Here is a 22012-nt window from a genome sequence, read left to right on the forward strand (position 1 = left end):
ATTTATTGTCTTCCAGTCGCGGTCATACCACGATAGTGCCTAACCAATGGGATATGCTTGACGAATGGGAGGGCCTTCTTGCTATCCATTCCATCGAGAAGGTAGTTCATACAGAGTGGACAGTCTATTTCTTGGCGGGTCTGAGCAAACTTGATGATTGAATGTTTGATCGTGGTGATTGGATCGTCCATAGAGTCCTCCATCTCCACTGCATAATGTTTGACCAAGGTCTCCAACATATCCACTCTGTCCAAGAACAGACATCTATTAGCACGATCATTGATAAAGTCACCAAACTTGATATTGTAGTTGGACATCAAATAGTTGAACACTTGATCGTTTCCAACTGAGCATGCCGACCTGATTATTATCAACATTATATCACCAGTTGGATAACGAGTTGTGAATATCTTCTTGATGTAGAATAGGTCACTTTGTAGTCCAATCCATGTCCAGGTCCTCTCATCATAGTCTGAATAATACTTTCCCAATATATAATCAGTGATGTGATAGTGACCATTGATGAATGCCTTGTGTAGTAGTGGCGCGACCTCGAATGCAGTCTCAAGTATCCTGTCCAATGCATCTGGATAACTATCCTCCATCCACAATATGATGTCCTTCAATCCATTTCCAAAGACATATAATAGCAGAGCATTGAACATTGGTTTGTCAATATTAATTCCAAGTAGATGTTTGATGACCTCTTGATCAATCACTCCATGTCCAGGTCTTGGACAGAACTTCATGTACTGCAATGCCTCATCGCTGTACATCTTGACATGTGACAGCGTGAGTGCGCTGGTACATCCATCAAGGCAATCGAGCATCCTTAGTCTGTTGTCACCTTCAGATAGATGATCAAACTTGGGATACAACATTGATTGAATGTCCATTACTTTGTCGAATGATTGTGATGTTATCATGCGATACCTTGGCTCATCATTTACAGAATGATCTAATGCTGATTGAATTGGGTACGTGTCCAGGTAGAACTTGATCGAGTCCAAGTCACCCATTGCTGCGCAATGATACAACGTGTCGGTCTTTGAAAGATTGAATAGACGATGAAGTTTGATGTATCTTGTGATGTCTGATGACTTTGGATAGACGACCAACTGAGGGTGATGTGATACTGGATGATCACACTCTGGTAGATTGATCAAATAGTGTGCACGCTCCAACATCTCAACAGTACCATATGTGCATATTGTAGCCAATCCATCATTTTTGATCAATGTCTTCAAGATAATGTCCATCTGATCATGAGTATGTGGCTGATCAAACATCGAACGATCTTGATTGATATACTTGAATAATCCTTTACGRAATATGTGATACCAATGGTGGCCAATACAGTCTCTTGCGTGTTGCCAMAATGATGCCAACATGTCCATGATCACAAGGTATATCGAACCAAGATCACTTGTCATTATATCTTTACATGATTGAGCGAGTGCCTGTGACTTATCAATCCAACTCTGCTTTCCATAGACCACCAATATGTCGAGAAGATGCTTGAATGATTGTCTGATATGGTCATCTGATGTGGGAGTATCACAACTTGAGTCACGGTACAATATATCCAAGAGTGGGTCGGGCTCGACGTCTACGTCAGGGTCGAGTGGTGCGGCAACAGTCGGCCTGAAAACCTCATCACAGTACATCTTGAATTGGGCCAGGTCAAAGTCGATGTGATTGATAGCCTGTCTCGCGAGTTCAACGTCTTGACACTTGAGCAAGACGTAGAAAGAGTGCTCAAAATAGTCTCTGATGAGCATCTTGGTAGTGGATCCAGTGGCACCACGTTGATTATGTTGTTCAATGAAGGGCATCAATAGCCTGATCATACTGGCCACGTCCTTCCAATCAATGTCAACGTTCTGACTGATCGGTACGCCATACTGATGTGTCTCCTTCTGCGTGGCGACCCTCTGATCCCAGTCATGTTTGTTCTGTCGTTGCAAAAGATACTCAAACATCGCCAATCGCCCATACTCCATAGCGATCAGCAGGTAGTCCACGCGGCTGTTCTCTTGTCGCTTGAGAATGTCATCGAATGACACTGGCTTCTTCTGGCACTTTAGTAGTTTGTACACTTCCACTCGACCACTGGCCACAGCGGCAATCAATAGACTTGATCGAGAGAACATCAACTGATTGTTGGCGTAGACATACTTGATCAGATCGTCACTGACCTGTGAGACGGGCGACTTGATCAACTGCTCGAGTGACATGTATGACCAGTGCAAATGACATCCGCGCATCAATCGATCAATTAAAACACCATAATGACCTGATGAGATTACTCTTGATGCATCTTGCATCTGGTCATAGTGCTTGATGGCGTGATGATCAGGTACACTTCTTGCAGACAATGCAATGATCATCCTTACCAACGTCTTGTTGGTCAGCACTAATCTGATCACATTATCATGTTCAATCTTTTGTTCTCCTCTGCATGATTGATATTGGCAATTATAGAATCGAGTCAAGTATGTTCTGGAGATCTAAAGATGTTTGAACTTGTCAGATGATGATGTGTGTGGAGGTGGGATAGTTCCAGATAGTGTTGGATACTTACATCGTTGATTGATACCATATATATCTATGAATATTTGATTGATTGATTTGAAGTAATAAAACGTCCAAGATCTGGCACTAATTATTTATTAATATGTTTCTGATCAAATAGTGATGTGTGGATTGTTTTTCCAGAAACACTGGAAATAAAGAAGAAGGGTCACCATCATTTTGGTTGATTAGCACATGGTAAGAGATAACTGAGTTTATTCTTATCTATTGTTTGTGTATCTATCCCATAATGTTTCTGAATAACTAATCAATTGAGATATCTTGTAAATATGAATTAGAAACAAGATCTCATCACAGCAATCAAACTCTACTTGAAGAAACAATCGAGATCTGTCCTATCCCTACTCATTATCTCTTTTGTTTTGTTTTATACATACTTCCAGGATATTGTTAGTGAGCCAGGGTAACCCTCATTCATAGTTGTTGACAACTAGATTCATGGTGTATCTGTGTTGACAACTAGATTCATGGTGTTTGAATACAAACACAAAATTAGATTTATAAGAAAAAATAATATCAGCAGACACTTGCCTGAAGTGTCCAGGATTCATTCATTCTGAAGATCAATCAAAAGATTATACAGAGATATACTGATATATACACAAAACATGGCAGACGCCTCAATGGTTGAAGAGATATTTGAACAGGATGTGTTTGTCTTCTTGGAGAAGACAGTGGATAAGGATGAACATGATAAACTGTTGGACAAAATATCAGAGTTGGGTGGAACTGTTGTTGCAACAAGATCAATCAATAAGAAGGTAGGTAGGCTATATGGGTACTATTGGTAGTATTGATGAACGTGACACCTAACATCATACACAAACCAAAAGACAACATTGGTCGTTTGCAATGATAGCAGTTTGACTGCTGACATCACAAAGGCTGAGACACTCAATATACCAATCGTCAAGAAGGAGTTCATCATCGAGTCTGTCAAACAAGCAAAGAGATTGAACCCATCCGACTATCTACTAGCATCCACATCAACATCTACTACATCTACTGATGGTATGATCAACGTGATTGTATGAATGATTGATTGAATGAATGCATGTATGACTGACACTTTCATACATTACTTTAGACAAGAAGAGAAAAGACACTGATGATGGTAATGCAGATGACAATGCAGCAGCAACAAAGAAGGCAAAGTTGGATATATTGAAGAACTTTGAACCTGGCTGTGTATGGTGTGGAACATGCGTGGACCATGACGAGACATATCCTCTATTCTTGAGGATACTAAAGATTGATGAGAAGGATGAGACGATATTGGGCGAGACAGAGTGGCCAATGCTCAATGCCAAGGCAAAGTTCAAAGCCACACTAAAGGACAACGAGTTCAACTGGGAGGAGTACGAGGAGATTGGTGACGGCGATCAGCTCAACATCCCCAGCACCTATCAGGCCAAGTTCGCCATGTCCAGCAGCAACAAGCCAACGCTCGACGGCAAGACCACACATGACGACACCAACGTCAGCACCATCAAGATGACGATGACCAAGCGAGAGAAGATCGTGCTGTTGCCCTTCCTGGTCGTGGGCAAGGAGTTTGAGGGCAACCTCGTGCAGGACTTTGCGCTCAGTCTCAAGGTCACAGGCCGCAAGACAGAGAAGAGCGTCGAGGGCACCATCGACTGGGTTGACTTTAGCACCAAGACCAAGTTCAAGGGCACCGTCGACAAGGACACCATCAACTTCACAGAGTACGAGGTGGTCTCTGGTGATGGCGTCGAGTTGCCATGCAACTACGTTGGCAAGCTTACCGGACCTTCTGGTTCAATCGACAAACAGCTTTCAGGCGACTACAAGCTGGATAGTGGAATTGGAGGCAAGTTCACATTGAACAAATAATAATAATAATAATCATTGTATACCCTAAGACAAACAGACAGATAGATGGATGGGAGTGGATAGGTGTATTGGACAAGTGGATGTGATGGATGAGTTGGTGGATTGGGGACCTGGACATGGTCAATGACCAGGTGGGATGGTGTTCAGGAGGGTTGCGTCGCTGATGTTGATGATAGTCATGCGCCAACAACAAGGTTCAAGCCCCTCCCTTTGCTCAATTTGTTCTTGTTGTTGGTTGCTGATTAATTGTATGATTGATGGATGATGAATGATGATACTCCTGCCATTCGCCATTGTTCGTCAAGTATGCGTTTAGTTCTTCTTGATGGCCTTCTTCTTGCTTTGGGCCGTTCTCCTGGAGAAGACCTCCTCAATAGCCTTCTTGAAACAAATAAAGTTATAGTCGATCAATCCTGAATGAATAGAAAGAAAGAATGAAGGGTAAGTCGTCAAGCCAGACCAGACATACACATGACTACTACAACAGGACGGACACTTACCGTGCTTATCAAAGTTGGACTCACGAAGCAGACACACCAGGGCCAGATACTTGTTGACCTCTCTTAAATATAATATCATGCCATTGTTGAGCTTGATGACAGAGTGAGACTCTTGGTCGTAACCCAGTCCCTCCTCCTCCTCCTTCAATCCATAGATGCAAGACACATCGATGACTACATCGATCATATCACTGCACAGCTCGTAGGTCTGCATGTCCACTGGGGAGTTATCAGTGGCCACATAGATCTTGCTAACAACGTCCACCAAGAATGCCTTCTCGATTCTTGATCTCTGTATAATTGATCGTCAAGGATGATGTAAGTATTGATTCGTTCGATCAATCAATCAATCAGTGTTACACATACGGAGATGAAGACATCGAGCAGATTCTCGAGAGTTGGGAGTTGTGGAATCAACTTCTGGATGACCTTGGAGAATGCCTCAAAGATGGAGTGATCGTAGATACTGGTGATGTAGAAGCTTGGGTGAGTGTGGATGCCAGCGTCGGCCAGCTCATCAGTGGCCTTCTGCTGAATGTCTCTCTGTGTGTAGATCTTGTGATCATCAGTCAATCCATCAGCCTTGTGAATGAACACCTCAAAGTGGATAGCTGGGTTGATCTATTGATTGATTGATTGATTAGTATGAGTCGTGACCCGATCGATCGAACGAACAATCAAACATACCTGGTGAACCTTGACAATGGTCTGATGCAACTTCATCAAAGCCTCTGTGATGTCGTCCTGAGCATCAATGACAAAGACGATGGCACCACAGTTGTTGAGGATGAACTCGTAGTCAAAGGCTGGATCGAAGAAGTCCAATTGACCTGGGAAGTCCCAGATCTGGAACTGAACGAATGAGCTGTTGGAGATATCATTCTTTACAACCTTGCTAGTGCTCTCCAAGAACAATGTCTCATTTGGCAACATCTTGTGGAAGACGACCTTTTGAATAGATGACTTTCCAGACCTTTATATTTGATTGATTGATTGAATGGTTGAATGATTGATTGAATGAATGTGTCGTGTCAATCATCTGCCCTCTCTTGTGATGTGTCGCGATTGTTGTTCTGCTACTGCTGCTGTTGTCATATACTATGCTGCTGTGACCTACCTCTTCAAACCCATCAAGAAGATCTTTGGCTTGTTCTCAATTTGTGATGATGATTGACCCTCATTCTGGTTCTCCTCGCCGTAACCCAAGTCACCGAGGAATGATGACTCGTACTCATCATTATAGTTATCTTCCTCCATTATATATATTTATGTATATTGTATGAATATATATATTTATAACTGTATATATATATATAATAAATGATGTGATGATGGATGAATGATATTGATTATGAATTGTTGGATGAATGGTTGTGAGACCCGATTGTGTGGGGATCTGTGAAGGAAAGTGAAAGGTTGACCTCCCTCTCTCAAAAGAGAGTGAAAGAGAAAAAGATAATTCCTTTTTTATTTTTTCATCTTCGACCTCCAGCAAAGAATCAAAGGGACTTGTTGCTCTTTGAGCTCCATCACTTTATATCTCACTAATAATCATAAAACAAACAATTACAATTAATCCACCGCACTTATTAAGTCTACTATGATTGCTATTAATGACCAAATGGTCAATGACTTTGAGAGTGTTTGAAAATGTGGATAAAGACATTCGAGGCCTTGCAAGGATACATGAACAACATTAATGGATGAATTAATGAATGAATGCTACCTCATTCAGTTTATGTCAACAACAATGATAATGTTGCTGTGGAACTAACTCAATCAATTAATGAGTCTATGTAGTCAACAACGGACTGAGTCCATCATCGTTTTATATGTTTGATTTTTTTCAAATTATTGTTTGTTTGGGAACACAAAACAAAGCAAAACAAACAGACGACACAGGCACGGACCATCGATCACGACGCAGCCCACCAGTTGGTGTGTGGGTGGAGCCTTTGAAAAAACAGACCACCTCATATCATCTGACTATTAGATGGCTAGCTGCCCGCCCAGTGTTTCACCATCATCACCATTATCACCACCACCACTTGCACTCTCTCATCATAGCACCTTCGATTCATTCATTCATTTCATTCATACATTCACACACAAACATACACACGCTCTCTAACAACAAGATAGAGAGAGAGAGAGAGAAAAGAAGACCACAACAATAATCATTTCCCCTTGCCTTCACTCACTCACCTATACATACACATACCATACCCATATTATTTATTATACTTGTTATATTACTTTTGTCTAATACTCATCACTCAACTCAATCATTCAATCACAGACTCATCGATCGTCTTGATAATCATACATACATATATTTAATTAATATATTCAACAGAGAACAGCTGTCAAGTAACTGACTTGGCAGTCAACAAACAAACCAGCATCAATAGTTCCTTCAATCAAACATCAAGGCTGATCAGCCAGTCACATACCAATACACACAAGAGCGATCGATCAATCAATCGAAACATACATACATAGATACATAAGGAATGGATTCATCACATGGTTCACAGGACCAAGATCAACACGCCAGCAGTAGCAGTGGCAGTCATGAAAAGGTGATCTATGTCTATATTCCATTCTTTGCCGAGTCGGTGCCCGCCATCTGGGCCCTGTTCGCAATAGCAGGAGTCTTTGTACTGCTGGCCACAATACTATCAATTCATCTCATCTACAAACATCTCAAGTACTATACTCAACCCGATCACCAACGATACATTGTTCGTATCGTATTCATGATACCTATATACGCCATCTACTCCCTACTTTCACTCGTCTTCCACAGCTACGAGGTCTACTTCTCATTGTTTAGAGATTGGTAAGTTGTGACATTGATCGATTGACGTTGAATGAATGACATTGATTGATTGATTGATTGATTGACTAACATGTCCTCAGCTACGAAGCATATGTACTATATATGTTCTTCTGTCTCTGTGTCAGCTATGGTGGCGGCGACAGGAACTTGGTAACTCACTTTATATCACATCCACCTCTAAAGCTACCAATGCCACTCTTTTGTAAAGTTAAACCCAACGAGTATGTGTATCCTCATCCTTGCACTCATTCAATCATTCAATCAATCAATCAAACCTAACACATCAATCAAACATATATATAGACGATTCCTTCAAATATGTAGAATGGGCATGTTACAATATGTCCTGATTAGACCAACGATCACATTGGTATCGGCTATATTGGCGCGCTTCCATCTGTACTCTGAGGGAGAGTTCAAGGTGACAGACTTCTATCCCTACGCATCACTGATAATCAACTTGTCAGTTACAGTGGCGCTGTACATCATCGTCCTATTCTATCAAGCTACGATCGAGGAGCTGGCGCCCTACAAGCCCCTCCTCAAATTCACCTCAATCAAGATCGTCGTCTTCTTTTGTTTCTGGCAATCAGTGGTCATCTCTGGCATGGTCACGCTCGGTGTGATCAAAGGTATCGATGGCTGGGAGACTGGTGAGGTGTCTGCAGGTCTAAATGTATGTTAACAAGATCATGATCATGGATCACTGGAATGATCCCATCTACTGACCAACCGACCGACTTCCCAACTTTAGAACTTCCTCATCTGCTTTGAGATGTTTGGTGTATCAATCTTACATATATACGCATTCCCTTACGAGCTGTATAGAGTGCGAGCATTCAGTTCGGCACCATTGATACATCGCGTGGAGATGGGCTCAGTGTTCAAGTCTGTGATCAATAGTGTCAGCCAGCGAGACATGGTCAAGGAGACGGTGCACGCATTCAAGGGCACAAAGATCACCGACGGCAAGGTCAACGAGTACTCGGGTCTGAAGAACTCGGACTACGCGGCATTCGAAGTGGACGAGATCGAGATGGGCGAGTTCACATCGTACAACGACAGCAGCAACCAGATCGACATAATTCAGGACGGCGCGGCGATACTCCACGGAGGTCCGGCGTCAATATCAGTGCACCAGCCTCCAATGATCAGCGACGACGACTTTTTCTCATTGATGAACAACGACTACTCGAATATAGACTTCTCTGGCATCGATCAAGAAGCATTGGACGAGATGAATTTCGACGACTATGACGAGGATGTCAAGTTCACTGCCAGGAGGTAGTGTTGTGTAGTTCTCGACTGTCTGTCTTCAGTCAATAATATATATAATATAAAGTGAAGATGATTTATCTTCGCAGTAGTAATACGTGTCGATTCAAACAAACAGTCAACCAATCAGATTCTTCCATTCATGATTAACTCGGCAGTCGATCAAAATCAAACTTGAGTCTTGCAGCATACGTCAAGTTAATAGTTTGAATAATCAAAGATAGAGATAGATATAGAGATAATGGATGCAATTGGCTTTAATAATAATAATGGAAGAGCAGTAGCAGCATGTTGTGGAGTGCCAAACATGAAGTCAGAGTTCATATGCTTCGATTGTAAGAAGTTGGTATGTCCTTTATGTCTGGCACGTTCACATAATGGTCATAAGATGGACTATATTGCCAATATCAAAGAGAGGCTGGCTAGTAAGGACCTCAATTCAATCTGGTGCACTACAAGATTGGAACATCTGTGGCAGACATTACAACAGTGTGCAACATCGTATCGATCATTGAAAGCTACACATGATGAGATCACTGATAACTTTGAGCAACTGATCAAACTGATCATGGCCCAAGAACACAAGGCAAAGACACCAATCAACAATCAAATGGATCTCGTCGGGTCAACCATCAACGACATCATCAAAGAGATTGGCGACATCAATCATATTGTCAACTTTGTGCATCCATCGGACGTTAACATCGACAATGATGATGATGATGATGATGGTGATGAGAGGGAGATGATAACCAAGGTCATCGAATCAATCACATCATGCACATCAGTCAATCAGTTCATCAATACTACATGGAAGGGAGTGACAGACAATGATAAGTTGTGTGATGACCAGCTGCTGGCCATGATCCGCAATCACTTGGAGCTGACTGATAAAGTGAAGTATGATGACAAGTCATTATATGTGATGTCTATATCATACAAGGTCGAGACTTACAAGCTGGACGAGATCAAGAAGCAGATTGAATCAGTGTTTGGGTTGATTCTAGATCAACCGGTTCCTCAAAAACTGAGTCTGTCAGGCTGTTCTCCATTCGACAATTTAAATTGGATGGATCAACAGCAACAGCAACAGCAACAGCAACAGCAACAGCAACAGCAACAGCAACAGCAACAGCAACAGTACCCGCAACAACAACAGCAACAGCAGTACCCGCCCTACAACGCAGGCAGAGGTGGTCGGGGTAGGAGGGTAGGACCACCCTACCGTGGAGGTCACCCCGTTATATACTAGTAGGAGGAAGGTTGTCGGCTTTCACAGGCATGGAATCACTCCCTTCCTTTGTTGGGCAAATAAATATCTTTGCCCAGAAGAGAGTTGTGACTGAATGTCAAACTCAAGAATTCGAGTCCATGATCATGTGTTGTGTTGTTGCATGAAGAATGAATCAAAGGTTTAGTTTGAACATAAAGATATAATAACAAATAGTAATATATATAATGGACAATAATACTCCTCATGATAATACTACTTCATGTTGTAACAAACCAAACAAGAAAGAGTTTATATGTTTCGATTGCAAAGTGTTGACTTGCACTTTATGTCTTGTGCGTGCGCACAATGGTCACAAGATTGACCACATTGACAACATCAAAGAGACTCTTGCCAGTAAGGATCTCAATACATTTTGGTGTGCTCCAAGATTGGACCATTTGTGGAGGTCATTGCAGACTGGTGCCACATCTTACCAGACATTGAAGGTGAAGCATGATGAGATCACCAATCACTTTGAACAACTGATCAAGGTGATCATCACACAAGAACACAGAGTCAAGAAACCAATTAACGATCAAATGGAACATTACAAATCCACCATCAACGACATCATCATTGAGATCGATGATATCATTCACATGGCACATCCGACAGGCAAAGTCAATGTCAATGATGATGGTGATATGACACAGATGATTGAATTGATCATATCAAGCACATCAATCAATCAATTCATCAACAACCTGTCGAGAGTCGACGACAACAACAAAGACATAGTGAGTGATGATGAACTGTTGACAATGATCATTCATCACGCTCAGCAAATTCAAAGTCCATTCAATGATTCAGAAAGGCAATACCAATCATATCTTGTCAATGTAGACAAGTTGGATGACATCAAGAAACAGATTGAATCTTGCTTTGAACTTGTTGATTGTTTCCAGCCTGATGTCTCCACAACAACAACACCACATATACCGAACAAGATCATGGTGTTTGGAACCAGTGATTGCTCAGTGTTCTCATTAGCAGAGTCTAAATGGACTTCGACCATAGCTGGAGGGAAACCAACTTTTTACTTCATATCGTCATCGATTGTATATGCCCATGGCAACGTATATGTTTTTGGAGGTGTGTCTTCTCAAATGCAATTCCATCGATATTCGATGAGTGATGGACAATGGTACGTGTCTGACTTTTTTGGTGTGGGTGGCGGATATTCAATCTCAGCATGCTACGATGACAATAATCATATCTACCTAGTTTGTGGCCCAATTGCTGGTATTTCGAATAATAGAGTGGATTGCTTTGATATTGAAACTCAACAATTCACATCAGTTGGCGGCATTCCTATTAGCAGTTCATTCACGTTCTTCCACCATGACAATCAATCAATCATTGTTGTTGGTGGACGGAGGCCAGGAGGATTTCTTCCTCATTTAGATGCCATCTCATTCAATGTCAAGACAAAGGTCAGTGAAGTTCTCTTCAAGGACATCATCAAAGAACTAGATTCATGTTGTTTTGATCGTGTTGGCAACTGCTTCTATGTTCTGGGTGATGATTCATTCAAACGATACGATCTGTCCAACAACAAACAATCGACAAACTTGACCAAAAGTCCAATATTCACCAAAATGTGTCCTCTTATTCATGATGGACTGGATGGAGTCTTATACTTCTGTGGCGCTGGTAGAAACTACCGATACTCCACTCAACATGATCAATGGACACTGATCAATGATAATGACCCCGTTGAAGAACGAAGCAATAATGGACTTTGCATTATTCCTTTTTAAGACTAATAAATATCTTCAAAATTCATCTCATTCTTTAAACACAACATAGAGAGAGAGAGAGAGATACAGATAATGGATACCAATGCAACAACAACAACAACAACATGTTGTTGTGGCAAACCTAATATGAGGACCGAGTTCATTTGCTTTGATTGCAAAGTATTGGTTTGTCCTCAATGTCTGGTGCGTGCTCATAATGGTCACAAGATGGAGCATGTCAACAACATAAAGGAAAGTCTGAACAATAAGGATCTCAATACTATATGGTGCACTCCAAGATTGGAGCATTTGTGGAGGACATTACAACAGTGTGCCACAACTTATCAATCGTTGAAATCTACACATGATCAAATCACCAATCACTTTGAACAACTGATCAAAGTGATCATCACACAAGAACACAGGGTCAAGACACCGATCGTCGAACAAATGGATCAAGTCAAGACCGCCATCAACAGCACCATCAATGAGATCAATGATATCAATCACATCATCAACATGGTTCACCCACCAGCTGACAATGCCACTGTGGTCGACGAAGAGAATGATATAACACAAGTGATTGAATCAATAGCATCATGCACATCAATCAATCAATTCATCAACAATCAGTTCACAAATGTTGATGCTGACAGCGATAACGACAAAAACAATCGATTGAGTGATGATGAGCTGATGGCCATGATCATTCGTCACACTCAGATTGTGAATGGTCAAGAATCACTCGACTCATTATCTCTACGATACCCATCATATCGCATTGATGTTGACAAGTTGGATGACGTCAAGAAGCAGATTGAATCATGCTTTTATCTTGTCCAAAGTGCCTCACCGTCACTCCCTTCTTCAGCAGCATTGACTCCATCCAAGTTTGATGGCCAGATCATATCAATGCGTGAGAGGGAATGCTCCATGCTCTCTTTGTCCAAATCAAGGTGGACGTCAAACAACAAAACAACCAAGAATCCACTGGGCCATATATGCACATCCGTTGTGTACGCACGTGGCAATGTCTATGTGTTTGGAGGCAACGCAACACCGACATACAATCGATTCTCTTTGTCCGAGGAGCGATGGTACGATGCACCCATCGTTGGCGTGGACGGAGGATATCTAGTATCGGCATTCTACGATGGCGATAATCACATCTACCTTGTTGGAGGATTCAATGAATCTGGAGCTGATCAAGATTATCGATTCTTGAGTCGGGTTGATCGCTTCGATCTTGGCACTCAACGATTCACTCATGTTGGAGACCTTGAGTTTGGACTGTGGCGTCCGTACACCTATCTCCACAACAAGGACACGATCATTGTGGTTGGTGGGTGGAGGTCTGGCATGGCACATCGGGATGTTCTCTCGTTCAATCTCCAGACGAAGCTCACCGATGTACTATACAAGGGTGTCATTGATGAGCACGCCTCATGTTGCTTCGATCCGGATGGCAACTGTTTCTATATCCTGGCCATCGATTCATTCAAACGATACGATCTCTCCACTCAAGTTAACAGACAATCAACCGTACTGGCCAAATGTCCAACCTTTGCAATTAGATGTCCTCTTGTTCATGATGGATCGTTTGGAATTATTTATCTCTATGGCGCTGGCAACAACTATCGATACTCAACACAAGATAACAAATGGACATTGATCAAAGATAATGACAATGTTGTAAGTCGATCAAATTATGGAGCATGTTTGATTAAACAATGATCAGTATATATTATTTAGTACATTGTGATCTGAGGCAGCGATGTGACACCACCAAGCCCACTGAGGTGCCGTGATAGGTCGTCCAGGTGCACAGTCTGCCTGGTCTCTGTCGGCATATGCTTCACTTGTACAGAGTTGATGGCAGCCTCTTCTTCACCAATCACAATTACAATTGGTGCCATGTAACGTTGATTGGCCGCCCTGATCTGTTTGGAAGTGGACAACGACAGGTCTGACACCACAGTGTAATAACCTTCATTCCTGAGCTTCTTTGCAACTTCCCTAGCACGCCATTCAATCTCTGGTGATCCACTGCTCTCAAATGTACATATAACGATTGGCAATGGTTCCTTTGGTACCAATCCTTCATCCATGAATAATAATATCCTCTCTATTCCACATGCCCATCTATGTTTGTGATTGATAGTATGAGTGAGTGACGTGTATAGAGGTATTCTCGAATGGATGTGATCAACAACATACCCTATTGATGGTAATGGCTTGCCTTTGTATCCTAGTTCATTGGCCAATCCATCATAACGTCCACCACCAAGGATTGCCAGTGGAGGTGACTTGTCAGACTCGACTCCAGAGTCTGGACTATTGACCACGACCTCGAATATAGTATGACTATAATAGTCAAGTCCTCTTACAAGGTTGTGATCTAGTTCATAACGAATATCCATCCTATCCAGTCCCTTCAACACTGATTGGAACCTGTCCAATCATGATGGTCACGTGATAAATGAGTGAGTGAGTGATCCATCATCCCAAGTGATCGATCAATCAATGACATACCTGCTCATACTATCTTGATTGAGATGGTCGACTAGCTTGGGCGCATCTTGACTGACTTGTCTGTCTGCTCCACTCTTGGAGTCAAGGATGCGCAGAACGTTGCCTTTGTCAAGTCGTGCTTGGGAGTCGGCAGAGAGTGATGTTCGTCGTTGATTGAAGTATGCTCTGAGTTGCTCAAGATATTGCTTGCGAGAGTTGCTGTCACCCAATGAGTTGATCTTGATTGTGTACTTGTCGTTGGCAATGTTGAGTTGTTTCAGAAACTCGCCAGCCATGTCGATCAGGTCGACGTCGGATCGAGGGTCGCTGTCGCCCAGCAACTCTACGCCCAGCTGCTCGAACTGACGCTGTCTGCCACGTTGGGGACGCTCGTATCGGAACATTGGTCCTGTGTAGAAGTAGCGCAGGGGGAAGGCAAGGTTGTTCTCGCGTGCAATGGCACGCACCACACCCGCTGTGTTCTCTGGTCGCAGACATGTGTTGCCGCCACCTTGATCGACAAAGGCGTACATCTCTTTGGATACAATGTCACTGTCGCCTCCAACCGATCGCTGAAACAACTCTGTGTTCTCAATGATTGGTGTGGACATCTCGCGGAAGCCATACAATGCGGCCACACGACGACCCACCTCGTTAACATAGTTGTACAATCGCTTCTCGCGAGGGAACAAGTCAACTGTACCCTTTATCCTCGTGTACATTGTTGTTGTAGTCTTTATCTCTGTTGCTGATGATGATGACAATGTGAAACGAAGTGAATTGAGTGCGCTCAATCAGACGAGTTTGATTGAAATTTGATGATCGATGGAAGTCGACTCAATCGTCAATGACGCGTCATCATTGTTGTTGCCACATTTATTGATCGAAGCAGTTGTGGTAGGTGCAATGCACCTTATGCTGGCTACTGGGATGATCCCATGATCAGCCAGAGGCTTGCTAACTTGTTGAGATACCTGTCGCTCTATCCTGTACATTCGTTTCGTTCTGTGGATGTGTTGGTGTTGTCTATCTATCTATCTTCTCAAAGCCCAGCAGCGCACTCACTAACTAACTAGGATGGCGGTTGATTCTCTGGATTGTTCTGATAAGCAGACTTTGCTTGGGCAAACAAAAGTTGTTGCTCTCGCAGTAGTTGTTCGGTTGGCTTGCTGTTCATACTCTCGAATTTACGTGCTTTACTTGGTTTGGTGCTCGCTTCCTCCTTGTGCTTGTCATATACCTCTGATACCTTTTGAGTGTACTCGCTAAAGCCAAGTTCCTAATGTGATATCTTATGTGTTAGGTCGCTCAATCATTCATTCATTCAATGTTTCATTCATTCTTACATTTAAAGCTTTGATTACATGCTCTGCAGCAATAGTCTTCTTTCCCTCTTTGTTACATATATCATTTGATTCACTGGATATCAAATGGATGAACTCTGTTGGTGAATGATGAATCAAACGAACATTGGTTAGACAACCATCCTTTCGAGCTCAATCTCTCTTTGCCTGTAATACATACCAACGCAACACTCTAATATCAGATCTCTTGTCTCAACTGAACACTTTACATCCTTTGGTAACACCTCCTTGATCAACTTTGATACAGTGGCTAGTTAGTATGAGTGAGTTAGTTAGATTAGTTAGTCAATTGTCTGTCAGCAAGTCATCAATCACACAAGTAACATTATACCAACCTTTTGGAAGTGTTAGGTTATCTTCCTTCTCATTCTTTACAATATCCGCCATTTATTATTAAATGTATCTATATTATCTGTATCTGTATCTGTATCTGTATCTGTATCTGTATCAATAGTTCCCGAATCAAATTGAAGATTGTTTGTGTGTTCACTTTGGACAACTGGTAGTTTTTCAAACAAACACAAGAGTCCTTGGGTTTGGTAGTTGATCTTCTCTAGACCGATGACTACCTCTTGTTAGCTACATTCTCCTTCAACCGTATCATAATGATAGTCGATCTCATTGTGAATGAGAAGGTAGAAGCTAACACAATCCAAGAAATCGAGAATCCTCTACCAACCCATGTTTGAATATACATTAACAGGTATAACTAACTTAACAACTGCAGTTTCTTTGACATGATTATTATAGTTAACATTAGTAAAGGAGCATTGGGTGAGGCCTTCAAGACAAAGACAACAATGGAGTGATGACGCGTCCCTTGCTGACTCACCACACTTTCTCCTCACTCTTTCCCTTGCATTTTCAGTTTTAATTACTTGTTGATAAGTTCATCCATAATCAAACAAATACTTATTATTATTGTTATTATTTGTACTTAATATATATATATATTCAGAGATAGAGAAAAGAAGAATGCGATTCTCATTGCAGTCATATAGTTTAATAACGACTGCATTGACAGCAGGTATAATCTATCATGCATTCAGTAAACATAAACAGTTCTTCCCAACTGGTGTCTACCTGGCAACAGCAAAGCACTCACTGTTAGTACTGGCAAACATGTTACTCATCGTTGCATACTACCTTGGCAAACTCATCGTTAGAATCTATCTCGATCGTGTACAAGAAAGAGAGATGGAAGTATGTACAACGCATGCATTCAATCATTCAATCACATCACTAACAATATGTTGTCATATTCAGTATATAAATGATCATTTAAAGTCATCAATAATAGATACATTCTTGGCTCTCACTATCTTTAGAGATCACTTCAATGCACAGTTCATGTGCATGTTGGTCGCCTTGTTATTCTTCCAAGTACTTCACTGGCTCACAAAGAATCGTGTTGAATATGTAAGTTCCAACCTATGTTATTGTCATCGCCATGGTCACATCCTTACACTCCACGATGAAGATTGAGCATACACCTTATAGCTTCTGGAATCAAGTTAGATTGTGCGCACTATTGGGTGTACTACTGCTTTGCGACTCTGTCATTCTGTACTTTGCAATGAATTCAATGTTGCGAGATGGACCAAATAATATGCTCCTGTTTGGATTGGAGTTTGGTCTGCTACTGGTCACTGTGATCTCCACCCTAATCACACTGTTTATCAACATTGAAGGCATCAAGCGTGAAGGACGTTGGGACAACAAAGGTCTCTACCTTCTCTACCTCGAGTTTACCACCGAGCTTCTCAAGAGTATATTCTACCTTGTGTTTGCTGGTGTAACATTGATCTTCTTTGGTAAGTCTAAAGATGATGATCATGATGTTGTCAGCCTGTGTTGTACTGACACCATGCGCTCATCCATTCCCAGGCCTTCCCATTCATGTGATTCGACAGATTGTCGTGTCGCTGAGGACTACTGTCAAGAGATATGGCGATATTAGGAAGTTTAGAAACATTACCAATGACAGGTTCCCAGACGCCACTGAGGAGGAGCTGAACCACACTGACAAGATATGTATCGTGTGTCGTGAGGATATGGTCACGGGCAAGAAACTACCGTGTGGACACATTCTGCACATGTCCTGTCTGAGATCATGGCTGGAGCGTCAGCAATCATGTCCAATCTGCAGAGCTGATGTGTTTATTGAGCCGGCCGCTGCTGCTGCCGCTGCTGCCGCCGCCGCTGCCAACGCACAGAGAGCACAGCATCCTGCACAAGCGGGTGTTGTAGACCCACAACAACCACAACAGAGACATATGCATTGGCATGGAGCGATCAATCAACAACAACAGGAGAACCAATTCAATATGATTCAGCAAGTGCTGAACAACCTCAGACAACAACAAATGCAACAACAAGCACATCAGCATCATGCACAAGTGGCACACCAGTTCAATCAACAACTACATCAGCAGTTACAACAGCAGCAGCAGCAGCAGCAGCAAGCTCATGCTCATGCACCTGGCCAACAACCTCAACAGTCGACACAAACTACTGCTGTGCAACAACAGCAGCAGCCAATTATGTTCAACTTTGTTCAACAACAACAGCAACAGCATGCTCCCAACACAAACACGAATCAAGATGGAGAAACAACAGCAACAACAACAACAGCGACAGTACCAGCAGCAGGAGGAGCAGTATACAACCCTGTTCTACATCTGTCGTACATTCAACAACACCTCCAATATCTACTCCAACAAACAGAGGTGTTGTCACAGTACCTTCATCAACATCAGGTGCCACAACCACAAGCTCAAAGTCAAGACACTCAACCAGCCACACAACAGGAAAGCAGCAACAGCACGACGGCAACGACTACAACGGATACTGACTTGCCCAAGAATGACGAGGCAGTGGTACTGCCCGCCACCACCACTACCAAAGATAAGAATGATGTAGCTCGAATAGAGAGTGACAGTGAAGATGACTCGGCAACAACTACCACCACAACCACAACTACGACTATGAGTGGAAATGACGACTTCCAAGATCAACTGAGAAGAAGAGTGGCCGCCAATCGAGAGAGGTACTCACAGCAGAGCAGCAGCGGCAACAGCAGCAACCAGGAAACGTCGTGAGACCAGACATTGTTGTACACTAGTGTTACATAGAATAGCTAAGCCCCTGCCTGGCCTCGACCAGAAACATTGGCCACAGCCTTGCCTGCCAGCTACACACAACTGGGTCGCTTGCTTGCTTGCTGTTGGTTCGAATAAATACCTCCCCGACGATCCTATGTTTATTATTAATGCTGTATGTTTGTAATATATCATTGCTCGCCAGCCAGCCAACCAATCTATGGCGGCAGCTTTGTTCCATAGCAGTATTTCAGATGGGGACGTTTGTACTCGCGTTGATGTATCAGTGATCGTGATGAGGTGCGACAGGCCATCGTACACAGATCGAATTGGTTGCGTAGATATGATGGACTGATTCCACGATCGACCATCTTTGCCAATATAACTTCGAGCACTGGTATCTTATCGGTGCGCATACAACATGATACACAGAACTCATACTCACTGCAACAGTGATACTTGTCACTGCAGCTATAACATGAGAACTGTTTGAATACACTTGATACTGTCAATCTTGTTGCAACTGGTGACTCCTCCTCATCCTCCACATCATCATGATCATCATCATGTATACGATGTTCATGGTCATCAATGAATATCTCATCATCGACTACACTACTACTACTATTATTATTATTACTCTCGCTACTGTTGTCCAACATCCTCTTGCTATTTACAATACAACATCCGAATGAGTCGACCTTTGCTCGTTGACAGACTACACCTTGATCGTCTGCTATATACTTTGTACCTTGTACAGTATTCCTACATCTCTTCATCTTTATCTGTTGTTCTTCAAGTGTATCGTTGTCATTGCCATTGCCATTGTCCACTGATGATGCGGTATGATTTGTTATTCCCCATTTAAAGTTTAGATCTTTAGCCAATACATTGATATGTCTATTGTGATGCACCTCATCATCATTTGTTCTTGAAGATGGTTGTCTCCTATCGAGTTGTAATAGACTCAACAGTATTATAGTAGCAACAAGGAACACCAGTGACAGTACACCAAACTTGATTGATATTCGCATATCACCATATATCTATATCTATCTACAACTTCTACTACTACTATTTGTCTATCTCTACCTCTTATATATATTTATATTTAACATACAACTCACGACTAGATAGCTTATTATTATTACTTCATTGAATTTTGAGGTTTGAACAGTTTCTCGTGGGTTTGGTCGAGTTTGACCTGGTCATGGACTCTTCTCTCACTGGACCCCAGGTAGATGTCATATTTTTAGGATTTATTTATAATATGATTAATTTTGAATTTTGTGTCAAGGTTGATGATATATGTGATTACATCAAAGATATCTCGGTGCTGGTCCACTGTTCCTCGGAATTGTCTATTCAATGCATTGAATAGTTTGTAGCTACTGAATATATTCTCGATGATGAATCGAATAGACTGAACCCAGTCATTGTAGATCTTTTCCATTGGGGGGAGGTGAATGGCTCCTTGCTTCTTTTTGAAGGGCGTGATTAGTGTGTCAGGTTCGCCTTGGTATCCTTTGTCAGCGACTGCCCTGACCTTGTCAATTGCCATCAATTCTTGCTTAAGCCCTTGTCTGTAAATGTCAACGTCAGCCTCGGATGCCCCATGCGGTCCGGACACCCACACAATTTCTCCAGTTCTAACTACACATGCAACTTCATACTTCACACCAAACCTCTTCTTCTCACCGTTGTAGAATCCATTGTCTTTAGTCTCCAGGTCGCAGAAGGTGGAGTCGACAGCCAATGCAATAGTTGCTTCAGGATGATCTGCGGCATGATCTGGAAGGCTCTCTTTATCTTTGTCGAACTTAGTCTTTGAAAGTGTGCGGTGCTGTGATGATGTTAGTCTGGTATGTATGCCTAATGCTCACGAACCGTCCGTACGGACAATCATATGACAGACTACTTACCTTGATGCTGAGCTGTTTGATACTGTCAATCACCATCCAAACTTTCTCTCTGAAGTTCTTATCACATACTCCAAAGTGTGCCGAGCTATAGTTGAAAGAGTTGTAGTTTCGCAAGAAGTCCAGTGTCCACATCAGCCAGTGTTGCTCGGTGAATTTAATGTCCTCAAGGAGTTGTTTGGCTACGACTTTATGTACTCCAAATTTCTCTTTGAATGAGACATCGGTATAGTCATCGAACTCTGCCTGTTTCTTTCTCTTGTACCCCATCATAAAGTGATTTAATTAATCACTAAAAACAGTTATTACTTATGTGTTGTTATTCTTGTTGTTGTTGTAGTAGTTGTAGTTGTGGTAGTTGAATGTTATCGATATGGGGTGGGGTTATTGTTTCGATTTGTGGGGTGTGTAAAGCAATCTTAAGATTTGTTCCAACAGACACCCCTAATCTAATTTGGGAAGTGGGTTGAGAACAGACCACCAAACTTGAAATGAGAAGTTGTCATGTTCCTCACAGTAAATCTCATACTTCCCGACTTGTGGTTCTATGTTGAGACAGGTGACATATATACACATTTGTCTATTATAATACTTACTTCACCAATTAAAATGTGCGTACAATCTTCAGATTTACTTGAACATCTTAGATTGATATAATGAGGTAGTTTTTCCAAACAAGTTCATATAGATTTCAAATTGACCAGAGACTAATCTTTAATATTGGCCTATTGTCTCTCACTCTTTAATTTCCGATGTAAGGGAAGATCTTAATTAGTCATAGGTTGAGATATTAAGTAACAACTTAATCCTCTCAATTAAATTGTTATTGACAATATTTATCATACAATGGTTTATCTAGTTATATTAGATGATAATAATAATTAACAAAGGCATAAAAAAAAAAACACAAATAAAAAAAAAAAAAAAATAAAAAAAAAAAAAAAAAAAAAAAAAAAAAAAACAAAAAACAAAATGCGGCCAAACTCTTAGCAGATTTTGGAAATAGTAAGAATCAATCAATCAATCAATCAACCAA

At 41.7% G+C, this 22012-nt stretch overlaps 11 protein-coding genes across 11 annotated transcripts; 5 read left to right on the forward strand and 6 right to left on the reverse strand.

Annotated features, from left to right (window-relative positions):
* Window positions 1–2: 2 nt before the first annotated feature.
* SAMD00019534_108710 (hypothetical protein) lies at window positions 3–2237 on the reverse strand (the record flags this gene model as incomplete). The annotated part of the gene is made up of 2 exons (XM_012893900.1): window positions 3–1297; window positions 1445–2237. The coding sequence occupies 2 exons, from the start codon at window positions 2235–2237 to the stop codon at window positions 3–5; spliced, it is 2088 nt and encodes a 695-aa protein (XP_012749354.1).
* A 966-nt stretch (window positions 2238–3203) lies between these two features.
* SAMD00019534_108720 (hypothetical protein) lies at window positions 3204–4452 on the forward strand (the record flags this gene model as incomplete). The annotated part of the gene is made up of 3 exons (XM_012893901.1): window positions 3204–3356; window positions 3429–3606; window positions 3683–4452. The coding sequence occupies 3 exons, from the start codon at window positions 3204–3206 to the stop codon at window positions 4450–4452; spliced, it is 1101 nt and encodes a 366-aa protein (XP_012749355.1).
* Window positions 4453–4764: 312 nt separating this feature from the next.
* Window positions 4765–6209, reverse strand: SAMD00019534_108730 (hypothetical protein; the record flags this gene model as incomplete). The annotated part of the gene is made up of 5 exons (XM_012893902.1): window positions 4765–4865; window positions 4953–5244; window positions 5319–5573; window positions 5640–5925; window positions 6070–6209. The coding sequence occupies 5 exons, from the start codon at window positions 6207–6209 to the stop codon at window positions 4765–4767; spliced, it is 1074 nt and encodes a 357-aa protein (XP_012749356.1).
* A 1253-nt stretch (window positions 6210–7462) lies between these two features.
* SAMD00019534_108740 (hypothetical protein) lies at window positions 7463–9082 on the forward strand (the record flags this gene model as incomplete). The annotated part of the gene is made up of 4 exons (XM_012893903.1): window positions 7463–7794; window positions 7875–8015; window positions 8098–8470; window positions 8549–9082. Coding segments are annotated over 4 exons (1380 nt in total), but the record flags the coding sequence as incomplete, so codon positions are not given.
* A 228-nt stretch (window positions 9083–9310) lies between these two features.
* On the forward strand, window positions 9311–10321 carry SAMD00019534_108750 (hypothetical protein; the record flags this gene model as incomplete). The annotated part of the gene is made up of 1 exon (XM_012893904.1): window positions 9311–10321. The coding sequence occupies one exon, from the start codon at window positions 9311–9313 to the stop codon at window positions 10319–10321; it is 1011 nt and encodes a 336-aa protein (XP_012749358.1).
* Window positions 10322–12531: 2210 nt separating this feature from the next.
* Window positions 12532–13815, forward strand: SAMD00019534_108760 (hypothetical protein; the record flags this gene model as incomplete). The annotated part of the gene is made up of 1 exon (XM_012893905.1): window positions 12532–13815. One exon carries the CDS (start codon window positions 12532–12534, stop codon window positions 13813–13815), a length of 1284 nt encoding a protein of 427 aa, XP_012749359.1.
* A 14-nt stretch (window positions 13816–13829) lies between these two features.
* Window positions 13830–15314, reverse strand: SAMD00019534_108770 (hypothetical protein; the record flags this gene model as incomplete). Its single annotated transcript, XM_012893906.1, has 3 exons — window positions 13830–14223; window positions 14299–14532; window positions 14614–15314. 3 exons carry the CDS (start codon window positions 15312–15314, stop codon window positions 13830–13832), a joined length of 1329 nt encoding a protein of 442 aa, XP_012749360.1.
* Window positions 15315–15664: 350 nt separating this feature from the next.
* On the reverse strand, window positions 15665–16343 carry SAMD00019534_108780 (hypothetical protein; the record flags this gene model as incomplete). Its single annotated transcript, XM_012893907.1, has 4 exons — window positions 15665–15871; window positions 15939–16033; window positions 16117–16206; window positions 16292–16343. 4 exons carry the CDS (start codon window positions 16341–16343, stop codon window positions 15665–15667), a joined length of 444 nt encoding a protein of 147 aa, XP_012749361.1.
* Window positions 16344–17078: 735 nt separating this feature from the next.
* SAMD00019534_108790 (hypothetical protein) lies at window positions 17079–19057 on the forward strand (the record flags this gene model as incomplete). Its single annotated transcript, XM_012893908.1, has 4 exons — window positions 17079–17159; window positions 17223–17375; window positions 17437–17770; window positions 17844–19057. 4 exons carry the CDS (start codon window positions 17079–17081, stop codon window positions 19055–19057), a joined length of 1782 nt encoding a protein of 593 aa, XP_012749362.1.
* A 218-nt stretch (window positions 19058–19275) lies between these two features.
* SAMD00019534_108800 (hypothetical protein) lies at window positions 19276–20091 on the reverse strand (the record flags this gene model as incomplete). The annotated part of the gene is made up of 2 exons (XM_012893909.1): window positions 19276–19726; window positions 19802–20091. The coding sequence occupies 2 exons, from the start codon at window positions 20089–20091 to the stop codon at window positions 19276–19278; spliced, it is 741 nt and encodes a 246-aa protein (XP_012749363.1).
* Window positions 20092–20422: 331 nt separating this feature from the next.
* SAMD00019534_108810 (hypothetical protein) lies at window positions 20423–21246 on the reverse strand (the record flags this gene model as incomplete). The annotated part of the gene is made up of 3 exons (XM_012893910.1): window positions 20423–20537; window positions 20731–20900; window positions 20980–21246. 3 exons carry the CDS (start codon window positions 21244–21246, stop codon window positions 20423–20425), a joined length of 552 nt encoding a protein of 183 aa, XP_012749364.1.
* Window positions 21247–22012: the final 766 nt, after the last annotated feature.

This window comes from Acytostelium subglobosum (assembly GCF_000787575.1).
Source record: "Acytostelium subglobosum LB1 DNA, scaffold: scaffold29, whole genome shotgun sequence".
In the NCBI taxonomy this organism is placed as follows: domain Eukaryota; phylum Evosea; class Eumycetozoa; order Acytosteliales; family Acytosteliaceae; genus Acytostelium; species Acytostelium subglobosum.